Source organism: Phyllopteryx taeniolatus, chromosome 8 (assembly GCF_024500385.1).
Source record: "Phyllopteryx taeniolatus isolate TA_2022b chromosome 8, UOR_Ptae_1.2, whole genome shotgun sequence".
Lineage (NCBI taxonomy): Eukaryota > Metazoa > Chordata > Actinopteri > Syngnathiformes > Syngnathidae > Phyllopteryx > Phyllopteryx taeniolatus.
In genome coordinates this window covers 2,006,738-2,030,203 of record NC_084509.1, presented here as the reverse complement: position 1 = coordinate 2,030,203, position 23,466 = coordinate 2,006,738, and the positions used below count along the sequence as shown (strand labels likewise).

At 41.2% G+C, this 23,466-nt stretch overlaps 1 protein-coding gene across 2 annotated transcripts in view; it reads left to right on the top strand.

Annotated features, from left to right (window-relative positions):
• Positions 1-23,466, top strand: part of zgc:172282 (leucine-rich repeat and fibronectin type III domain-containing protein 1-like protein) — a 141,662-nt gene that overhangs the window by 74,661 nt on the left and 43,535 nt on the right. For both annotated transcript variants that reach the window (XM_061782620.1, XM_061782618.1), the window contains exons 3-8: positions 14,191-14,410; positions 16,082-16,233; positions 17,410-17,663; positions 17,828-18,071; positions 18,161-18,318; positions 19,601-19,987. In XM_061782620.1, the coding sequence (XP_061638604.1) occupies positions 14,215-14,410; positions 16,082-16,233; positions 17,410-17,663; positions 17,828-18,071; positions 18,161-18,318; positions 19,601-19,987 (1,391 nt within the window). In that variant the 5' untranslated portion in view covers positions 14,191-14,214. The remainder of the gene's footprint in view (positions 1-14,190; positions 14,411-16,081; positions 16,234-17,409; positions 17,664-17,827; positions 18,072-18,160; positions 18,319-19,600; positions 19,988-23,466) is intronic.

The following is a 23,466-nucleotide window of genomic DNA, read 5'->3' as shown; positions in this document are numbered from 1 at the left end:
CCATCAACATCCTCACGGCAAATAATGCATCTGTGATACTCTTTCTTGGCATGAAACCATACTGTTGCTCGCAAATACTCACTTCTGTCCTTTCTTTCCTCCACTACTCTTTCCCATAACTTCATTGTGTGGCTCATCAACTTTATTGCTCTATAGTTACCACAGCTCTGCACATCACCCTTGTTCTTAAAATGGGCACCAGCACAGTTTTCCTCCATTCCTCAGGCATCTTCTCACCCACTAGAATTCTGTTGAACGAAAAACTCCACAGCTACCTCTCCTAGATGCTTCCATACCTCAATAGGAATGTCATCAGGACCAACTACCTTTCCATTTTTCATCCTCTTTAAGGCTTTTCTAACTTCCCCCTTACTAATCATTGCCACTTCCTGGTCCACCACATTTGCCTCTTCTACTCTTCCTTCTCCCTCATTTTTCTCATTCATCAACTCCTCACAGTACTCTTTCCATCTATCCAGCACACTACTGGCACCAGTCAACACATTTCCACCGCTATCCTTCATCACCCTAACCTGCTGCACATCCTTCCCATCTCTATCCCTCTGTCTGGCAAACCTGTATAGATCATTTTCTCCTTCTTTATTGTCCAACCTGGGATACATGTCATCATATGCCTCGTTTGGCCTTTGCCACCTCCACCTTCGCCCTACGTCGCATCTCAATGTATTCCTTTCGCCTCTCCTCGGTTCTCTCAGTGTCCCACTTCTTCTTAGCTAACCTCTTTCCTTGTATGATTTCCTGGACTGTGAGGTTCCACCACCAAGTCTTTTTCTCTCCTTTTCTGCCAGAAGATACACCAAATACTCTCCTGCCTGTCTTTCTAATCACCTTGGCCACCTTCCACCACATGGTTCTCTGTTCTGCCTTTGGCTTCTTAATCTTCCTCCCCGCCACCAGAGTCATTTTACACACAATCACCCTATGCTGTCTAGCCACACTCTCCCCTACCGCTACCTTACAGTCGGTAACCTCCTTCAGATTACATCGTCTGCACAAGATGTAATCCACCTGCGTGCTTCTACCTCCGCTATTGTAGGTCACCCTATGTTCCTGCCTCTTCTGGAAAAAAGTGTTCAGTACAGCCATTTGCATCCTTTTTGCAAAGTCTACCACCATCTGTCCCTCCAAAGTCCTTTCCTGGATGCTGTACTTACCCATGACTTCTTCATCACCCCTATTTCCTTCATCAATATGTCCATTACAACCTGCACCAATCACTACTCTCTCGCTGTCTGGGATACTCAGAACTACCTCATCTAGCTCCTTCCAGAATTTCTCTTTCACCTCAAGGTCACATCCTACCTGTGGGGCATAGCCGCTAATCACATTATACATAACACTCTCAATTTCAAGTTTCATCCTCATCACTCGATCAGATACTGTTTTCACCTCCAAGACATTCTGTGCTAACTCTTCTTTTTAAAATAACCCCTACTCCATTTCTCTTCCCATCTATACCATGGTAAAATAATTTAAACCCTACCCCTAAACTTCTAGCCTTACTGCCTTTCCACCTGGTCTCCTGGACACACAATATATCAACCTTTCTACTAATCATCATGTCAACCAACTCCAAAGATTTTATTGTCATAGTCCCAACATTCAAAGTCCCCACATTCAATTCTAGGTTCTGTGCTTTCCTCTTCTCTTTCTGCCTATTATTGTAAAGGTAAATAGCTTAATTGGTTTCCGAGGCAAGGGCCCTAGATGAATAGAGAATAGAAATATTTGCAGACCCATAACAGCAATGTAATTATCTCTTTGAGCCATCATATCCATTTTTTCATAGCAATAAAATCATTTTACCAAATGAAGGCCATAGGATACCGCATGAGCCAACTGTCTGTTTTCATTTGAATTAGGATGGATCAATTCAAAGCACAGTCTAAATATTTGTTTTTATGTGCATGTATGTTTGTGATTGAATGGTCATGTGTTCTTGGATTTCCGTTGTAATGTGTGATCAAGTCCCTAAAGTGGCAGCTGCAAAACAAACAAAAAAGCAGGAATGGAGAAATCTTCACGGTGATGACTACCAAGTGGCATGTACTGCACAGTTCTCCAGCCTGTTTTCTTCCTCTTTTGTTTTACCCTTCCATTCTGAGTTCTCCTTTCTATTATTACAGCTTGTCCTTTTCACTGCTACCCTATCACATATTCTATTTCCACTTTTGAATTTATTACTCCTCCTTCTCATTTTTATACAATATCATTACTCCCTAATCGACATAATCACTGAACTGCTTGCAATTGCTTTTTGCAAAATTAAACACATCAGTCACACCTAAACCTTTAAAATACTTCATGAAATTACAGGCAAAAGAGGGTCAAGATGAGAGAACAGTGGAAAAATAAAAAGAAGAGAGGTTTCACAAAAAATTGTTTGGGAGTTTTTGAACAAACCAACACAACTGAAACAATCAAATGGTGCTGGCAATGCTGATTACTACTTTTCGCTAATGTGCCCCACCTCTACATAAAGGTTTATAAAGTCACAGTTTGTGCTGTGTGCTGGGAGATGCTTTAAGACATCACAGCTGAACTGATGGGACTGTGATGATCCACAAGGCAGAGACATTCACCAGGGATCTGTACCTTTAAGGGAGAGGCAGGTGTTACACTAGTTTATTTGGCTGGCTGCTTGGTTGAACTGTTGGTTTTGTATGTGGAGAGAAAAGAGACACAAATCACTTTTGTCTCCTCATCTCATTATTTACCACACCGCCACAGGATTATATAATTTTAGGTTTAGGGCACAGTTGTCCATTGTTGTCATACAATGATGACTCGAACGGCAAAATTAACTTAAAAATGCATGTATAATTCTCTAAGTGACACTTTAACTAAATCTTCATAAAAGTGTAATGTATTTTGGTGGCTTTTAAAAATGTAGTTTGCCTAATTTTTCTACCTAATTTTCAACACATTTTTTAATACTGCGTGTTGTCATTTGTGTTTCCGGCTTTATTTGGGCAGGAGGTGCGGTACACCCTTAACTGGTCAAATGTAAATTGCAGAGCACAAGCATACAAACAACTCTGGAGGACCTGGGGATAACCAAAGCAAGCACGTGAGAACTTGCAAACTCCAAAAAGGAGGGCTTGAGCCCAGAACCAAAACCTCTCGGCTAATTAGACACTTTAAGAGTGTGTATGAGAAAAGGAAAATAGTCTTTGAAAGATAGACATCAGTATGCTTCACAGTCCTTAATTGTAAACCTCACAGACACAATGTTGGAAAAATAAATCAAAAGCAGTTGCAAACAAATAACTTATTTTGAATTTTTAGAACTGAGCGTGAAAACAGCTTCTAAATCTAGATAAATTAAGTCCTCCTTTTTCTTCTTTACTTTAAATAATTCATGTTGGCTCCTTCAGAAACACTCACTCAGTTTATAGTGAAACAAATGACAATTGCAATTAAGTTTCTAATGCTGTGATGACCATGCTAACCTTTACGTAATATTATACATTACAAAAATGTAAATGTAAACCAACGCTGTGAGTACCCGTTATAGAGTTTACCTAACTTGTTAAAGCCAGTAATGCATCTTTAAATATTTTTATATTGTAGAACCCTACAGTATGTTTTATGTGAAATGGTGTGAAGAGTTGGATGAAATCAGACGCTCTCCAAGGCATTGAATGTGTCTTGGCTGAGTCCTGATCTGTGATTGGTTGAGAATGTCATGGGGTCGAGGTCAAGGTGAAGGCTGTTCTATGGAGAGTCAAGCCTGCGTATGATGAAACCTCATCGATACCACCGATTCATTATACAATTCAATAATGAGTAGAATAGCCGGCACGGTGGGAGACTGGTTAGCACATCTGCCTCACAGTTCTGGGGACCGGGGTTCAAATACCGGCCCGCCTGTGTGGAGTTTGCATGTTCTCCCCGTGCCTTGGTGGGTTTTCTCCGGGCACTCCGGTTTCCTCCTACATCCCCAAAACATGCGTGGTAGGTTAATTGGAGATTCTAAATTGTCCGTAGGTGTGAATGTGAGTGAGAATGGTTGTTTGTTTCTATGTACCCTGCGATTGGCTGGCAACCGGTTCAGAGTGTACTCCGCCTCCCACCCGAACATAGCTGGGATAGGCTCCAGCAGCCCGTGACCCTGGTGAGGATAAGCGGTAATGAAAATGGATGGATGGATAATAAGTAGAATTTATTTTGTCCGCAGTGGTACATGAACCTTGACCTCTCTCCAAAGCCCTGACAGACGAGCAGGGAAGCAGGCCCAGTTTCCACAGGAATGTTCCAAGCTATTATCATAGGTTTTTTGTTTTTTTTTAAAACACTTGGCTTGAGCAGGACACTTGGCTGCTTTTGAAGAGCAGTGCGCAGGTTAAATATCCACCGCCAACAGGTTACCATTTATAACATCATAATGCATTGAGGAAAACAAAGAGAGATAGGGCAATGATGCCAGACAGGCAGAAAGTCAAAGAGTTTGTAGCATGCGAACAGGAAACAAGGACAGCAATGTAAGATTTTTGGCATGGAATAGAGATAGAGGCACAAGGATGTGTTTGTGGCTGAGTGAGTGCAGAATTACGGGTGACATTTTATGTTTAAAAAGTGGTCAAGATGCAGCATGCAAGTGCTTGTTGGTGAGTATTATTTGAGTTTTTATTAATAATGGTTCTTTTTTTTCAAAATGCACACAGGTATAATTTTAGTTTTTTTCTATGCTTGTTGGTGAATATTAGTTGAGTTTTTATACAGGAATGCTTCTTTTTTTAAAGTATTAATTAAAACAAATGTTTAATATATATCTATATGTTAAGTTATTTTACACAATATGAGTCCTGTATTATTATTTTTACTGTGTACTATTATTATCATTACTATTATTTATATATATATATTCACTCACATGCTGTGGAAATTAGCAATGTTAAATGAATATTACTAAACATGAACAGCTCTCTGGCACTTTCATTTTGCAAAAGTAGCTCACACAAGATAAAAGGATCGAGACCCCTGCAATAGAACATGGACTGACAAGCATTGTTGCTGTGGGCTCGCACCACCTCATTATGTACTATCCTGGCAGGACTATTTTAGAAAGATGATGCACTGAGAACAGTGTTGGAAGGGAAGGGCACAAACGTGAGCTGACTATTTTGAAAGGTACAGTGTGAAACAACAAGAAAGAGTCGTGTAACACAAGACATCCCCACACAAGTGTTTGTGTGTTTCTTTTCCTACCTGTATGTATTTTACAAAGTCAAGGTGAAGGTTTGTGTGAACAACTCTGTTTATCAGCCCCTGTGCATTTATGTGGGGATTTGTTTGTGCCATTGTGTGTGTATCTGCAAGGCCGCCAGCTTGGTCACACAGCTGGTATGAGATTCGGATAGCAGGGGATATGTGCCAGAACCATGACCCCATACTCAACATAATTGTTCCCTGTGCCAAAACTATGAACAAACAAAGCAAAAGGTGCCAACAACTATGGAAGTAATTCTGGGAAAACAGGATGTTCTCTAAAATATGACTTAAACTTAGCCGAATAGACTGCACTATAGGTGCATGGCTCAGCCAGTTAATGCTTGCGATTGGCGAATGGCAGTTTGACTCATGTTGGGGTGACACAACGACAATCACAATCAGCAATCTGTGCAGAGCTTGGGCACACTTTACAAGGTTAGTATGCCTACTGTCAGTGTTCTGATCTGTAGCCCTATTTTCACCATTTACAGAAAAACCACACAGTCAGGAACGTTGCAATAACAGCGTTGTACAGTGATTTGAACATGTAAACGTGCCGATACTTGAATGCTCGTCCTGGCCACTGGTGGTAGGGGAGGCTGGGGGAATTTATGGAGGAAGGTCCAGAAAGGTTCAAATCACCCAGTATGATTGACATTATAAAAAGCAGTTTGATGGAAAAACTGAGATTTTATGGAAGTAGTTGTTTTCTCTATTTACAAAAGTAATAGATTTTTAGGGAAAGCAACCATTTTAATATTGTTGTTGGTTTTTCAACTTTACCTATTGCATAACACTTCTTGAGCAAGTGAAACATTTTCCTCCATGCCTTATAATTTGGCTTGCTGTGGGATTGAGCAGGTATTAAAAATCAGTATTTCATCTGAATATATGAGCGCCACCACCAGCTAATAGGACATATGCATACATTCTTCTTTCTCACTGACTGCATAAACAGAGTCCCACACATCTTTTCTTGCAATAGGATTGCCACAGGTGGCACGGTGAATGACTGGTTAGAGCGTCTGCCTCACAGTTCTGAAGACCGGGGTTCAATCCCCGGCCCCGCCTGTGTGCAGTTTGCATGTTCTCCCCGTGCCTGTGTGGGTTTTCTCCGGACACTCCGGTTTCCTCCCACATCCCAAAAACATGCGTGGTAGGTTAATTGACAACTCTAAATTGCCCGTAGGTGTGAATGTGAGTACGAATGGTTGTTTGTTTGTATGTGCCCTGCGATTGGCTGGCAACCAGTTCAGGGGGCCTGATGATAGCTGGGATAGGCTCCCTACTGAGGAGAAGCGGCTCAGAAAATGGATGGATGGAAGGATTGCCACATACTAGACTTTTATCTTGCATCACTTAAATGAAATCTGTCACGTACGTGGTTAGGGAGAAGGCGAGGAACGCAAGGCAAGAACATGGTGGACCCAATTGCAGGGAAGCAGGGAGGCAAGGCAGGAGTGCGGGAATCTCAAAATAATAATATTTAATCACAATGATTAAAACAACTGGTGACTAAACAACTGGCGACTATGACATGGCAAGACGTGTGACAACGACAATGAACCGACAAGGACTGAAAACAACCAGGGAACTAAATACAAACAAATTGACGAGACAACGAGGAACACCTGGACAAGACACAAGTGGCTGGAGAGAGCTGATTGGTCGACACAAAGTAGACGAGAACAGGTGGACACAACAACCTAATGAGCACACGAGAAACATGGAACACAGGAAAACATGGAACAAAACTAAACACAACCCAAACCAAAACACAGACCATGACAAAAACAGGTATCTGGTATTTTTTTTACGATGACATACGGTCAGAAGGAATGTGCAGTTTATGTTTGTTATGTGTGTGTGTGTGTGTTGTGGTAGGATAGAGCAGGCCCAGTGCTCTTGGCCAAAAATAACTACGGACCACTATCCTATAGTGTAGCAGCACTCTCACAGCACAAGTGTAGTTGTATTCTCTGCTATGAGGATTCTGTTCACCAGCCATCACCCTATGACGGCAACGCATTCGTTACTTGCCAGATCTCCAGACCAATCTTGTGCTTTCTCACAGCCCCCATACACACACTTGCAACTCCCCCACAACCATAACACATACTCTTCCCACCTCCTCACTGTTACCATCCATGTGTCATCGACTGTTGCTAAGATACAGGCCTCCACCAAGTTTTTTTCTTTTTACCAACGGTTTTGACACAGACCCCAGTCTGTAGGATCACTTAGTTTTTTTGTTTTTTTGTATTAGCCATTGTCTTCAGCTGTTATTCATCCAGTTGCTGCCATGGCTATGGAGGTCTCAATTTCCGCTGTCTGCTCCAAGCCGTTTTATATCTTCACCAAGACATTGCCCTTAATGGATGATAACTGAGAGAAGAACAATATATATAACTTAGTGTACCACTAAATACATCTCCGACCATGATTTTACTTTGTGGAAATGTTGAATTAAATTATATGAAAGACAGCGTATGTACAGTACATGGCATATTTATGCATACAGGTGAAAGAGGTAGAGCTCAGTACATGTATGCAAATGTACAATATATGTTAAATCATTATTTCCATGGTTTGCTTCACATACAGGACATTATATCCACGCACAGACGACACGGTGTTGTGCGCCAATGGAGGCTGACAGGGTAATCTGTCTCCATTGTGGGATGCAGAGTACTCTAGGGAAGTGCAAGATACACCATAAGACAGACCCTCAAAAAGGCACATACTGTAGATGGACAGATTTTCCAACGGCGAGTTCACACGCATCCAAATCGCCTCTTCCGGTCATCCCTTGCTCTACTCAGTCCAATTTTAGGATAACTAAAAAAAGACCTCCACCAAGGTTGAAAAAAAGTTGAGAAAAAATGCTACTACTGTACATTGTAGCGAGCTACAGTCTGCAATCAACAGTATGACATTTATTGTAAAGCCACAGACAATAGAAGACAAAGTTACCCGTCGTGCTAACAGATTGGGGGAAGGATTTCATTGTGGCTTAAATGGGTAGCAGAGGAAAGAAGTAAATCTAAAAAAATGCTGTCGTTGTATCCAAATTTGGAATTAAATTCAACATATTTTTACTCAGCATATATGCCACCGTTCCAATAATATAAATAAATAAAAACAGCAGGCAAACAAAACAACTAATTATTACCTTTGCGACCTTATTTATCATAAGAACTACATCTCATGTCTTTATAAAATATAGTATGCCTAAAATTTCAATTGTTGATTTGGTATTCTTCACTGTCTTTTAGTGTATTCGTCATCAAAAAGTAATATTATTGGAATGTGGTTTTCAGCAACAATAATCATTCGACTGCAAGACTCACAATATTAAGACATTGTTCCATATAAGGTGTCACGGTGACCGACTGGTTAGCACATCTGCCTCACAGTTCTGAGGACCGGGGTTCAAATCCTGGCCCCGCCTGTGTGGAGTTTGCATGTTCTCCCCGTGCCTGTGTGGGTTTTCTCCGGGTAATAACATCAGTTTCACCACACAATTATGTAACTGTGCCATTGATTGCAATAGTTGCCTTCAACATGCATACTGTGCTTTATTTATTTATTTATTTTATTTTGCCTGGGTGCAGGCAGATTGACACACAAATGCAAAGCAGAGAGCAATCTGTCAAATGGCACAAAGAGACTGTCAGTGTGTGTTTGTGCCTTACTTTGCAATAACATAATCACAAACATTTGCCACTTGAAGACAAGAAATGTTATTCGTTGCAGCTTTTTCACCTTATTTGAGAGGAAATAAATTAACTGCTGCCGAGCTCACTTGTGTAATTAGTTTAAACTGATGCTGTAAATAATTTTTGTCTCCTCGGTTTGTCAGACTGATTTCTTTCATATTTTTAAGGATGTTGAACGCAAATAAATACTAAATGACAAAGTGAAAAACAAAAACAAAAAATGAATGCCATCATAAATATTAAGGCACATGGGTTGTTGCAATTCTGAAGGCCTTTAGCTGTTTAATACAATTCAGATTAGTGTTTAACAACTGAATCATCCTTCCATCCATTTTCTATAGCACTTATCGTCATATTTACAGTCATCTTCACACCTACGGATGATTTATAGTCTTTAATATACCTCGAACCCACATTTTTAGAATGCGGGAGGAAGCCGGAGTATCCGGACTAAACCCACACAAGCGCATGGAGAACACACAAAGCAAGGCCAAAGCCTGGATTTGAACCCCCAACCTCAGAAGAGTGAGGCATATATGCTAACCACTGATTTCCACCATTCCAAATTCCAAACAGCTTAATCAATTAGTCATAAATTTATTTTGATTAATATGGCTCTAAAAAACAGTATACACGTCATTGGTGCTATATATAAGCATTGTCATTGCTCTGGCCATGGTGTGACAATAGATGATGTGAGCGGGTACCATTATTAAATACAGAATGAGCTGGTGATAACTGCTAGCGACTTGTCTGCAGAGATCAGTATCTGTCTGCCTGCACCCTGATCAATTTCACCGAAATGGCGTTAGACCAGCAGTCTAACTTGCACAAGGACTTTGATGTGCTCTGAGCAGGCGTGTGTTTAGATCGACTTTCTGCTGCCAAATTTTCACCCCACCAGGCTCATTTCCAAGGACACTCCTTCACGCAGCCCAATCTGGCAAATTGGCAAACACGCAGCGTGACCTTTTGTGCTTGCACGAAAATCAGGATTCGCCAGCATTTGCGAATGTGAGTCCTACATGTGTCAGTCAGCTCCTCCTACAGATGTTCAGTAGGCTTTTGATCAAGGCTCATCGAAGACAACTTGAGAATATCCTGTTGGAGGACCCGTGACCTGCTGTTCTCACAATAGGCACATTTTGTTCCAGAACACCTAAATACAGAATTGAGATTTCATTGTATCTTTATTCAAGACACCCTATTCCAGATGTAACAGAGCAGCCCCAGAACAAACCCAAGCTTCCTCCATATAATCAGAATCAGAATCATCTTTATTTGCCAAGTATGTCCAAAAAACACACAAGGAATTGGTCTCCGGTAGTTGGAGCTGCTCTAGTGCGACAACAGACAGTCAATTGACAGAGAACACTTTTAAGACATAAAGACATTGACAAAAAAAAAAAAAAAAAACAGTCACTGAGCAATAAAGTGTTGCTAGTTATCTGGTAATGCCGTATGTAAACATAGAGTTGATCTGACTCAAAAAAGCTAGGATTTGTTTAGTTTGTTCAAAGGGAATTCTCTCTGAAACCTTGTGGTTTGTTAATATTCATGTTGGCAAATTCCATTCTTGTCATTTCCAAGTTATTTCAATGACCATTGTCCATTTTTATTTATTTAACATAAGGGTACTAAAATTTAGGCAATGTGTATAATTCTTGGGTTAAAACACAGAGGGTAGAAATTTTGCAGAAAAGCTAATTATTGCTAGCTGCCCAAAGTGCTAAAAGCTGTGGCCAACTGAATCCTTGAAGACTGCAGCAAAATAATTGAAGTGAAAAGAGCTTTAACATTTTTGTGTGTTACAACATGGAGATAAGTAACATTAAAGCTGCTGAGGTAAATAATTTATTTCAAATGTAGGACAGGATAGTGTGTCAGATGTTTGGCTCCCTTGCACGCAGACCAGTACTTCTTGGTGCTGCACACTGTACAGTTCTTGGGTTGCGGAAATTAGAAACTTGTTATTGTTAGATGAAGTAGATGAGATGAAAAATGACGACATAATTGTGCTAAGTTTACATAAAAACTTCCTCTTTGAATGTTAAAGCCAAACATGCTTGAAACTTGAAATTGGTTGTCGACCAGTCCAGAGTGTGTGGGGTGAGGGATGGACGTAGACGATTAATGTTTAATAAGTGAAATTATGAAGACTACTGTTTATGTGTCATGAATGGAACAGAGGATAGGACCCAAAAATGCATGACTCCAAAACAAATGGACAGTTTCAAAAAGAGAGGTTATACGGGCAGAGGTCGGTACACAGGCAGGCAATCCAAAAAAGGCAACAGTATCCAAAAACGTGAGGCGAAAAGGCGAGGTCGATAATCGGAACAGGGTGTAGTCTTACTGTGAGTCTGTGACGTGGAAACAAGGAATGCTGGAACGTGACGACAAGGTACAACGAACTGGCGACGAGAAAGAATGAGACACGAGGTTAAATGCAAGGGGTAATTAAGGTGAACGAGGGACAGGTGGTGAAGATGCTCTCAGGAACCGGTGTGTACGAGACAGGGGGAAAACAACAACCGAAACACACACCCATGACAGTCCCCCCCCCCCTTTAACGACTGGCCCCGGAGCCCACGGATGCGCAACGATTGAGGAAGTCCCGAATGAGCGAGTTATCCATGATAAACGCAGACGGCACCCATGAACGTTCCTCGGGCCCATAGCCCTCCCAGTCCACCAGATATTGAAAACCCCTCCCCCTCCGACGAGACGACAACAGCCGCCTCATAGTGAAGACAGGCCCCCCATCCACAAACAGGGGGGGAGGAGGGGGCCTGGAAGGCAGGACCATAGGTGATTCCCAGGCGGGCTTGTGCAGGCTGACGTGAAAAGCAGGGTGGACCCGCATCGACCTTGGGAGCCTAAGCTTCACGGTGACAGGGTTGATGATCTTTGTGACGGGGAAGGGCCCAGCGAAGCTGGGAGCGAGCTTCCTGGACTCCACCCGGAGTGGAATAATTTGGTAGAGAGCCAAACTCGCTGACCCACTTTGTAGGTCGGGGCGGGTGTCCTCTGACGGTGAGCAGCGGTTTTGTAGGACTGTCCCTGGCGCAGCAGCATCTGGCGGGCTCGCTCCCAGGTCCTCCTGCAGCGTCTCACCAAGGTCAACCAGTTTCTGAGACCAGGATCATGGCTCCTGGGAAGCGAGACATTGGAGCCCAGTCTCCAGGTCCTGGTTCAGCCTCTTGGTTTATCCGTTGGTTTCAGGGTGAAACCCAGATGACAGACTGACGGTAGCACCTATGAGATTGCAAAACTCCTTCCAAAATTGTGAAATGAATTGGGGACCCCTATCAGATAACACATTCTTGGGGAAACCATGGAACTTGAATACCTGGTGTATCATTAACTCTGCAGTGTCTTTAGCTGAGGGGCGTTTCGGGAGTGCAATGAAGTGTACCATCTTAGAGAACCTGTCCACGACTGTGAGAATGGTGGTATTTCCTTTCGAGGCCAGTAATCCCGTCACAAAGTCTACGTAGATGTCTGACCAAGGACGTTGTGGTATTGGCAGGGGTCGCAACTCCCCAGAAGGACGTTGACGAGAGTACAGCACATACGTGGCAAGCATTGACATAATTGATAACATCCCTTCTAACATTGGGCCACCAAAAGCCCTGTTCGACCACAGATTGAGTCTTGGCAATGCCTGGGTGACATACAGTCCGGTTAGTGTGAGCCCAGTGGATGACTCTTCCCCTTAAGGTCGGAACCACATAAAGCCTGTTTTCAGGGCAATTTTCAGGGCTAAGAGTGGTCTTCAGGGCCTACTTTACCGCAGTCTCAATGTCCCAAACAAAAGCAGAAACGAAACAGGACTTGGGCAAAATGGTTTTAGGGTCGGAAAAATAATTGTCTGTGCAGAAAATGCGCGATAAAGCATCTGGCTTACCATTTTTAGAACCAGGTCGGTAGGATAAAGTGAAATTGAATCTAGTGAAGAACAGAGCCCATCTAGCCTGCCTCGCATTTAATCTCTTAGCAGATTTAAGATATTCCAGGTTCTTGTGATCTGTCCATGCACAAAGTGGCCGTGGGTTTGGTGGCGAGGTAGAGCTGGTGTCATCTGCGTATCAGTGAAAGTGTAGGTTATATTTATGGAAAATATTGCCATGAGGCGGCACGGTGGAAGACTGGTTAGAGCGCCTGCCTCACAGTTCTGAGGACCTGGGTTCAATCCCCGGCCCCGCCTGTGTGACTTTGCATGTTCTCCCCGTGCCTGCGTGGGTTTTCTCCAGGCACTCCGGTTACCTCCCACATCCCAAAAAACATGCATGGTATGTTAATTGAAGATTCTAAATTGCCCGTAGGTGTGAATGTGAGTGTGGATGGTTGTTTGTTTGTATGTGCCCTGCGATTGACTGGCAACCAGTTCAGGGTGTACCCCACCTCCTGTCCGAAGATAGCTGGGATAGGCTGCAGCACTCCCGCGACCCTTGTGAGGATAAGCGGCTCAGAACATGGATAGATGGATATTGCCATGAGATAGGATGTAGCTGATAAAAAGGAGGGGACCCAAGACAGAGCCCTGGGGCACACCAGTATAAATGGGGGAGTGATGGGATTTGAATGATTTCCTTTTAACAAACTGTGTGGGGTGGGAAAGGGAGGAACTGAACCACAGGAGGAGTGTGTGTGTGTGATGCCAATTTGTTTAAGTCTGTTTAGGAGAATGGTATACAAGACGGTATCAAAAGCTGCACTCAGATTTTCGGAGTTTGAAGTTAGCAAATAAGGCCAGAGTCAGTTATCAGTATAGGCTCCAGTTCACCCAGGACCCCAAGGAAAAGAAGTGGTATGGGAAATGGATGGATATAGCTTGTTGACTTTGTTTAATATGAATAGCACAGCAGTTAAGCATGTAAAAATTCTGGACATTCACTTTTGATATCACTTATTGTGTTCATGGTGATCGGAAAGCTGAAGCATGGACAGATTACCAATCAATCATGATTATGAATGCAACGTTGACTGATTGACAAAAAAATAGGCTATGTGAAAGCCAACTTGGTGAATAATTAGAGTACTACATTGAACTACAATTTATTATGTTTGTTATGAAAACATTGTTGACTCCAAAGGAAATTCTGGATCTGGATCTGGATCTGTCTGACAGCACTTTAGCACGTTAGTCTGCTTTAACACAGTGAGTGTTGCATTTCATTAAGTGATATGAATAAACATAAATTCTGTATCCTTATCTCATTCTTTCTTCCAGTCGCCTTGTTCCCCGTGGCCGATCATGGAACGGCTGTGGTTGTCTTTGCTGTTGCTGGTGGCAGCAGGATGCAAGGGGCAGCAGTGTCCAAAACGTTGTATGTGCCAGAGCCTGTCACCATCGCTCGCTATCCTCTGCTCCAAGACAGGCTTGCTATTTGTTCCTGTTGCTATAGACCGACGCACCGTGGAGCTTCGGCTTCAAGAGAACTTCATCACAGGTAGCGTAGCAACATTATTTCAATTGTACCCCACAATAATTAAAGAAGGTAAATAACCCATTGTTGCTAAAACGCCAGCATACTGAGCAGTAGCAATACTATGAGCGTACAATGAAAATGTATTGTTTTAGTACATACAGTACAGTAGCCAAAGGAAACATATGTAATTTGGCCTGTTCCGTGATCGAATTGCTGACACTATTACACTGTGGACTAAAATTGTGTTAGAGAATATACAGCATCATAAAACGAGTTTCGTCAAATAGCAATGCACTTTAGCATGTTTCTTATTTCATAACAGAAAGTATCACTCACTATCCATTCCTTTATGTTATAATTATTATGATATATTTTTTTTGTTGGAACTAGTATGCCAATCTTGCCTGAACTGAATTACAAGAAAATATATTTCAAGTGCCCAGACAGAAAGGACACAACTAGACTAAACAAGAGTTATCATGCAAGTGAGCATGCGCTACTCATAAAATGTCACTTGTTGCACCATTATGCTCATCGCACAGCTGTAGTTATTTAGGTCGTAGTCCCTAATTTGAGCATGGGACAATGGAGTCACTGTTTTATTTTGCTTGCTGATTAATTACTCCTACACATAATATTTGAGTGAATCATTTGAAAAATGCTACAAATGCTGCATCCACGATGGCATATTTTGTATTAAAGCTTCATCATGAGTGTTGCCTCCTAACTTTAGTACTTATTCAGTTCCATATTTTATTTTTCACCACTTTTTTTTCCAAAGTGTGGACTTTTAAAGATGTGAGTTTTTAACGTTGTTGGTGGTACAAACATGTTTTAATTGTTACCCCTGACTAACTTGTGTTTCAAAATTAATACTGCATTGACACAGTTAAAGGAAACATGCATTTCTTTTTTTTTTTTTTTTTTATTTAAAACCAGGAGTCTTGAAAAAAATGAACAGTTTGTGACATGCTTTTGTCAAAATACCTTGCAACTCAACAATAGGACACTTTTAACCCCCTTTTTTTTCATTGACAAAATTAGTATGTTGAGAGAGGGCAGCCCTGTCTCATGCTTGTGTGCATGCACTGCTCAACCCGCTCCATATTTTGCTCGGCCAATGGGGAGTACAGATTTTGTTACCATGACCCCCAGTGACGGAGCTAGGAGTGGCTGCATGTTGATCCCTGAGGCCAAAAAAAGTGAGTGGAAACTGTGAAGTGCACCCGAAACCAAACTAGGACAGCCTGGATTGTATACTACTTTGTTTCATCACCGAGCCACAGTGGACACATTGATATACGTAAATACCCACCCGCCCCCAACTTAACCGAGCACCAATGTGTCACTTATCAGAAACTAATGCTCTTGGTTAACAGTAATCTCAACAAGATTCACTGGAGCTTTTCCTACCTTTTGACTGTTTGACATCGTGTAGTCCATCATGGGTGTGGGGGAAGGGGAGATCTTCCTCCAGCCCTTTCTGCTAAGTCATTGTTCAGAAAAGCTCACTTACAGACACATTTTGGGAAATGGGCAGCTAACAAAATATTAGTTTTTTTATTTTCACTTAATGGGTTGACAGGCACTCCAGAGACTAAACTATTTGTATACAAGCAATTAAGAAGTTGTTTTTCCTTTAAGGCTTTCATCCTCAGTAAATTCATTATTTTTGTGTTTGCTCTTTTCCAGCTGTCCGTAGGAAGGACTTTGCCAACATGACCAGCCTGTTGCATCTGACTCTGTCTAGAAACACCATCAGTCAGCTCCTTCCTTCAGCTTTTAGTGACCTGCGGCGACTTAGAGCACTCCATTTAGACTCAAATAGATTAACTGTTATTAAGGTAAACTTGATGGATGGCTTAATGTTTGTTTTGAATTGGGATGTATAGATTTTTAATAATGAAGTTACCCAACACAAATTAAATGACCAATAGTTACTATACAGACCTATCCACCTACAAGAATCACAATACCTTTGCATGCGCAATACTTACTGTACTTTCCTTAGCAATTCCTTAATTCTAATTTAGGTATTGGATCTGTAAGCATTAGAACAGGATATTTGGCCCAGTATATATTGAAGGAGTATGACTAGGTGGTCCAGGTAAAAGTGGGGGGTGAAATGCATTGGAAATCCTGAAGGAAGAGAGGTAAAATTTGTCAAGAGTGTCCAAAAGGTGATCCACCCTGGAGGATGCAGGAGGTTGGCTTACATGGAAAAGGATGACACGCTGTGGCAACCCCTAACGGGACAAGCTGAAAGGAAAAGAAGATGTTGCTGACAGGCCATTGACCTCAAAATACAGTACTAGCATTTCATTCCCTCATTGTTGCCACCCATTCAGTCCACACTTGTAGCCAGCTGCAGCTTTGACCATAAAATCTCAAAAGCATGCCTGAATGGTGTTTTTTTTTAAATTGAGGAATTAAAACAAAAACAGGACTTTTGTTCTTAATGTGCAAACAAAAACACACAACACAGTATGACAGGAATGATGGTGAAAAGACATTGAAAATTTTGCATTCCTTTGCAGCTCTGGCTGACTAGATTGACAAAATATTTTATCTTATCTATTCTTATATTACAAAACAAAATAAATTCCATATTATGACAGTGTGATCGCACAGTGTTTTAACTAAGCATTCTGATGCAAATAATAATTTTCCTAGTAATACATTTTTACAATGATGTACTGCATTACAAAACAACCAAAGAACACATTCACCATTTTCACAGTGTCCGTGAACACGCCCTGCGCACACAGGCTGCTGCAACATGCCTGCCGAATGTAATCACAAATGGCGGTTGCCAAATACAGCGTTCATCCACGACATATGAAGACTCGTATATAGTGTGTCCAGATGGGTTTTGCCCTAGAAGTCCCTAGCAAAACCTGGCACACTTAAATGAAAATGAACTTTTGTTCGAAAACCGTTCTTTGATGCCAGAATGAGCGAGTTTTCAATAAGGTATTGTAGAGTTTTAGTATGTATTCATTTATTTTTGCTTCTTATAGGATGATCATTTCAAAGGCCTGACTAACCTTCGCCATCTAATTCTGGCCAATAACCAGCTTCACTCCATATCTCCCCATGCTTTTGATGACTTCCTGTCCACACTAGAGGATTTGGACCTCAGCTACAATAATCTCGCAGAAGTTCCTTGGGACACAGTTGGACGCCTAACAAATGTCAATACCTTAAATATGGATCATAACCTCATTGAAAATGTTCCCCAAGGAGTTTTCACCAACCTACACAAGCTTGCCAGGTAAGAAAATCACTATATGTAAATGTAAATAGTATGATGCTTCAGTGTGTCCATTCACTTCGCTGATATTGTGGTGGTATTGAAAGAATAAATTACTCGGGACCAGTGACGATCTCTTTTTTGTTTATTTGTGACTGTCAAACCATATGCTTTTATTTGTACAGGCTGGACATGACATCCAACAAACTGAAAAAAATTCCTCCTGACCCTCTGTTCCTGAGGATCCCGGTTTATGCAAAATCCAAAGGCAGTCCCCTGTCATCCTTGGTTTTGAGTTTTGGTGGAAACCCTCTCCATTGCAATTGTGAACTTCTGTGGTTGAGAAGACTGACCCGAGAGGATGACTTGGAGACGTGTGCTTCACCCCAAGACCTTAGTGCCAAATACTTCTGGACAATACCTGAAGAGGTGACATTATAGTCCATAAATAAAGATATATTTCATATCGAGAAAATAAATCAGCTACATTATATAAATACATGTTTTCCTCCCCTTAGGAATTTATCTGTGATCCGCCAGTGTTAACCCGCAAGTCACCTCAAACTGTGACTATGGAGGGCCACCCTGCCAGTCTCAAATGTAAAGCAAATGGGGATCCAGAACCAGAAGTCCACTGGATCAGTCCTGCCGGGCGACTAATATCTAATGGGACAAGGTATTTACATGAGCTCCATAACATAATAGATAGTTTAATAGATAGTCTACAGCAATTATTTGTTCTTCATCTTTAAAGCTGGGGGGGGGGTGCATACCATTACATGCATCACTTAATACGGAGAGTACGTTTCACTTCAGTTGATAATTTGGAGAAAGATCTTAAGTCAGAAACTCTGGAGCTCTTTTTTCATGTGTTGTAAATTATCAAACTGTTTTTTCTTGTTGCTTGTTTTTTTGTCTCACCTATCTGCCTCATAGTCAGAGGTTCAAATTTCAGCTCAGACATTTGTGCAGATTTTATGTGTTCTCCCTGTGCCATGGGCTTTCTCCAGGTACTGTGTTGTCAAGCCACATTTCAAAAACACATGTTTTTGTTAATTGAACATTATTAATTTCCCATAGGAGCTAGTATGAGTGTGTATAGTTGTCTGTCTATACAAAGTATGTGCCCTGTGACTGGCCGGCAGTCAGGCAGTTTTTAATGAAAATCATCCGGGATATGGTGCAGCTCACCCATGACCCTGAACAGGATAAATTGTGGAAAATGGATGGATTGGAAGTGCTTTTCTACCTTATCTGTTTTATTATTATTATTATCCCAAACTGCTGTTGGAGCAGATATTGTAGTTACACAAATATTTCACCCCAGTAACTTTTAGAACTATATGACAGGACTATTTGAGGTGTCGTTGGAATAGTCATATCACCATAGTCCCAGTCACTGACTTTTAGGATTTTAGCAGTGAATGTTAAAAGTTACCTGGAAATGAGAAGAAGACGAAGATTGGTTTAAAAAAAAGAAGATTGATAAAAGAAATTTCTCAAATCTTCCCAAATCAAACCCTCAGTCAATAAGGCATTGTAACTTGCTTAAATATCCAGTCATCCATATTTGTACAGCTTTTCCTGTTCAGGTTCACAGATGAGCTGGAGCCTATCCCAGTTGACTTTTAGTGAGAGGCAGAGTAGGCTACACACTGAACTGGTTGCATGTCAATCACAGGGCATATATAGACAAACAACCGTTGACGCTGACATTTACATTGATGAATCTTCAATTAATTTACCATGTAAATTTTTGAAATGCGGGAGGAATCTGGATTACCAAGACAAAACCCATGTACGTCTAGGGGACAGCATGCAAACTCCATACAGAAAGCCCTGAGCCAAGATTTGAACCCAAAATTCTGAGGCAGGTATGCTAACCACATGCCCCATGTATTTCCCAGGCTTAAATATTTAGAAGGCAAATTTGCATATTTGTTCATGATTTCTTTCAGAACACTGGTTTTCCCGAATGGAAGCTTGGAGATCAATGTCACCTCTCTAAAGGATGCAGGGAACTATACCTGCATTGCCTCAAATGCGGCAGGTGAATCCACAGGAAGAGTGGAACTGGTTGTTAGACCAATGCCCCATCTGGCAAACAGCACAAGCCGTAGCAGAGACCCGTCAGAGGCCAGAGAACCTGCTCCTTCTGACATCCTAACCTCGTCTAAAGTCTTGATGCCTAACAATGAGACGAGAGCAGGAGATCGCAGGGTTTCCTTGGTGGAGCTGACAGGAAACTCTGCCCTCATTAGATGGAGCAGTCAGACACCTATGTCAGGAGTCAGGATGTTCCAGGTCCAATACAACAGTTCAGGGGATGACACATTGGTGTACAGGTTGGTCTGTCCACATGTCTAAATGTTCAGTTTAAAAAAAGAAAAGTGTCTCTCTGCATATCAGGCTTGTTAGTAAAACCCCCTTAGATGGCCTGCATATTTGCTGCTGAGTGTCTGTGTGCATTTGCGTGATAATCAGGAGACTACTGCTTCTGTGTGGATGAGAGGAGATGATAGATGATACACGTGGAGATTAGCCAAGTCATGCATTAATACATGCCTAATCAACTGAAAATATGAAGAGTTCTGCAGTGGAACAGAGATATGACAATCTAAATAAGCCAAATTTGAGGAGGGTGACTGTTGAACACATTTGAACACTTCTCTCTTGAGCTTTATCACCAAATGGCTCCACGAATAATTTCCTTGATTGTTTTATTGTTGGTGTTGTAGTTTATAGCTTACTCATGGACACTTATTTCTTTTCTTTGACATTTTTACTTTAAGGTCCCATATTTTGGCTATTTTGACCTCCATAGAGTGAATCTCTAACATGGACTTAGTATAAAGGTGTCAATTTCATAAAACAACAACAACAACTTTGTTTTGTCATACAAGTGTCCAAAAAAGGCCCCTCTGACAGCTACTTCCGTTTGACCCAGTTTTGTATCCAATTTGTCCGTATTTGTCCTTTGATTGGTTGCCTAGAAGACTCACTTGTAAGAGCACACGTTTGTTATGATGACAGCGCTGGCCCGGGGGCGAAGAGGGTCTCGTGAAAAGCCTCCATATGGAGTCTATGTGTACGTCTATGCTATAATTTCGATTTTTTTTATGGTATACAGTCGTTTCCAGATTCCAGCCTCCGTATTATCAATCACTTAATTTTCTTCTCACTTAAATAAATAACTGACTTGAACTTTAGTTCATTTTTAATCTAGTGTTGGTGGTCGAAACTTTAAAGTTAAATTAGCTGCATCAGACAGCTAGGTACACCTCGTAGGAAGTTGTGTTCTTTATCTTTGAGTTGCCAATCTTGCATGTTGCTCTTCAGTTTTGTTTTCCAAATTTCATCCAAAAGATAACCCTTGAGTGCAAATGTAATCATCTTTGGAGTTCCCTCCGTGATACTTGCTCAATGAGCGAGCCTCAGCCCTCGTCTCATACCCCGCCGGTGGCCAGGTTGCCAGATGTACGGCATGCACGAAACAAAAAAAATACTCCTCACTCACTCTTCTTACAAACAGACAAAGGAAAGAAACTCAATAATTCTGCCTCCAACAAATAACACAAAAACATGGCCTCCTTGGCTTTTAGGCAGCTCCACTACCACTTTACAACTGAATAGAATATCAGTTTACACCTAATGACTCTTGTGGACAACCAGTGGCCTCTCTTCCAGGTGCCCTAACAACTGTTTATTATTTTTTTTATTCCAAAAGAATGATACCATCCGTGGTTTTGGGGTGTGCTCCCAAACGTCGAATTTCTCCACACCAACTGAGGCTAGTTTGTCCTAAGCCTTGTTGCATGAACTGATGAAGTCTGCTCGGATGATAGGTCAAACGTCTTGGAACCAGAACAGTCCAGTTCCGATCAATGCCCTGCGAATCTAAATTCATCAAACAGCTATCTTTATGATTTATCTTAGCATAGCGCTCGTACCCTATGAGAATCCATTAGGGGATGCATCACCGGATATCCCTTTTGAGGTATAAAATAAAAAGCACATGCACAATAAGTGCATGTGCATGTTCATGTAGTTCCTCCTGCCTCCTGTCTCTTTGGTCAATATCCATTAGCAGACCTGAGGCACTTTACTTTGAAAGGAGAAGGGTGAGGAAAATATAGGGCAGGGAACGAAATTGTAGAGGAGCAGAGAGGACAGGAAAACATAGATGCAGTATACTGTAATGGTGCTCAAAACAGACACTCTTTGTGGTTGCAGTGTTTTTATGGCTATTAAAATAAAAGTCATATAATCTTAATTCTAATAGACTGTTCGTAATAGGACATCTGTGTTTTAGTCATTTTATATCTGAAAGAATAACTACATCCAAATAGAGACAATATTATTGCTTTATTTTTATTTATTTATTTTACCTGTTCTGTTCAGTTGCACGGTCATTCAGAATGGTGGATCTGTATGACTTTTATCCAGTTTTGCTGTGTAACAGGGGGGTTACAGCAGAATAATACATGGGCAATCTTGATATATGACTTCAAATAACATAACGAAGGAGTCACATTCTTATTTGTGGATGGGGTGCTGGACTTAAATAGTGTCTTTAACACCTGTAAGAACCGTAGAGTTGACGTCTTAATACAAGCTGTGTCATTATTAGTAATCCCGGCACAAGCAATTAAATCCAGTGGCGTGTCTATGTAAACTGATTAGTGAATAAAAAAACATCTCACATGCATTATAGCCAACTGGTCACTAATTTTCCTTGTCAGGAAAAAATCTAATTTTACATCATGACTAAGAATACCTGTCAGTAATAATGCTGATACATATCACACTTAACAGTACCCTGTAGGTCTGTGTCTTTATTGCGGTTTTTCAAGTATCGTGCCTTAGATGTGTTTGGGGAGACAGCATGGGACATATGTTCTATGTCACGTTTGACGATTTATATGACATACTGAACTGGAAGCAAGCAAATATGTCACACTAAATTAAGACAAAATACTATAGTTATACTTCAGGCATTACTTTTAACTTGGACACTATGTACTTCAAAATCTTGTGGTGTCAGATATGATCAGTTGACTGCAATGACATAAACATGCATCTCTTTAAAAGCAATATTGGACAATAAATCCCATTGCGGTTCTTGATATGATGGGAAAAATCAATACCAAATTTAAAATGGTTTTAGATAATGGAATTATGCTAGGTAACTCCTAATAAAGTTAGGCTTGATGTAATGAAATGTATCAGATTTGTTCCATTTTGGAAACATTTGCCTGAGAGAGTGCAAAATGTCCTTGTTCAATAATGACCAACTCTTAATGACTCTTAAACTTTACAGGCATGGCATAAGAAAATATCAAGGTACTTTTCTCATCTGCTTTGCAAGCATGTTCAACCCTTATTACAGACAACACCACAGGGGCTTCATCCGGACTGCTCACATTTCTTCCCGGTGGTAGATTGTGCAGTTGCTGCTGAGTGAAGTCTTCCATAAAATCCACCCGCATTTCATTGCCCAAGGTGATCACGTTAATTAAAAGGAGTGACATCTGTATGTTAATGTGTGTGTGTGTGTGTGTGTGTGTGTGTGCTGGTGGATGATAACTGAGTCTCAAGGGGGATAGTGTTGGAGCAGGTGATGAAGCGGAGTATGCATGTTGCGGTTGGTGTGGGGGAATGAGTGGATATTTTTTCCAGTATACAGTAGGGAGAGGTGCATGTATGTCTCTCATTCATTAATGGGGAAAAACTATAAACTGTGGTACATTGTTATTCATGCTTTAAGAGAACCAGGAACCATTCGCGATGTGATGTTTTCTTGTTAATAGGTAGCCACTTTGTA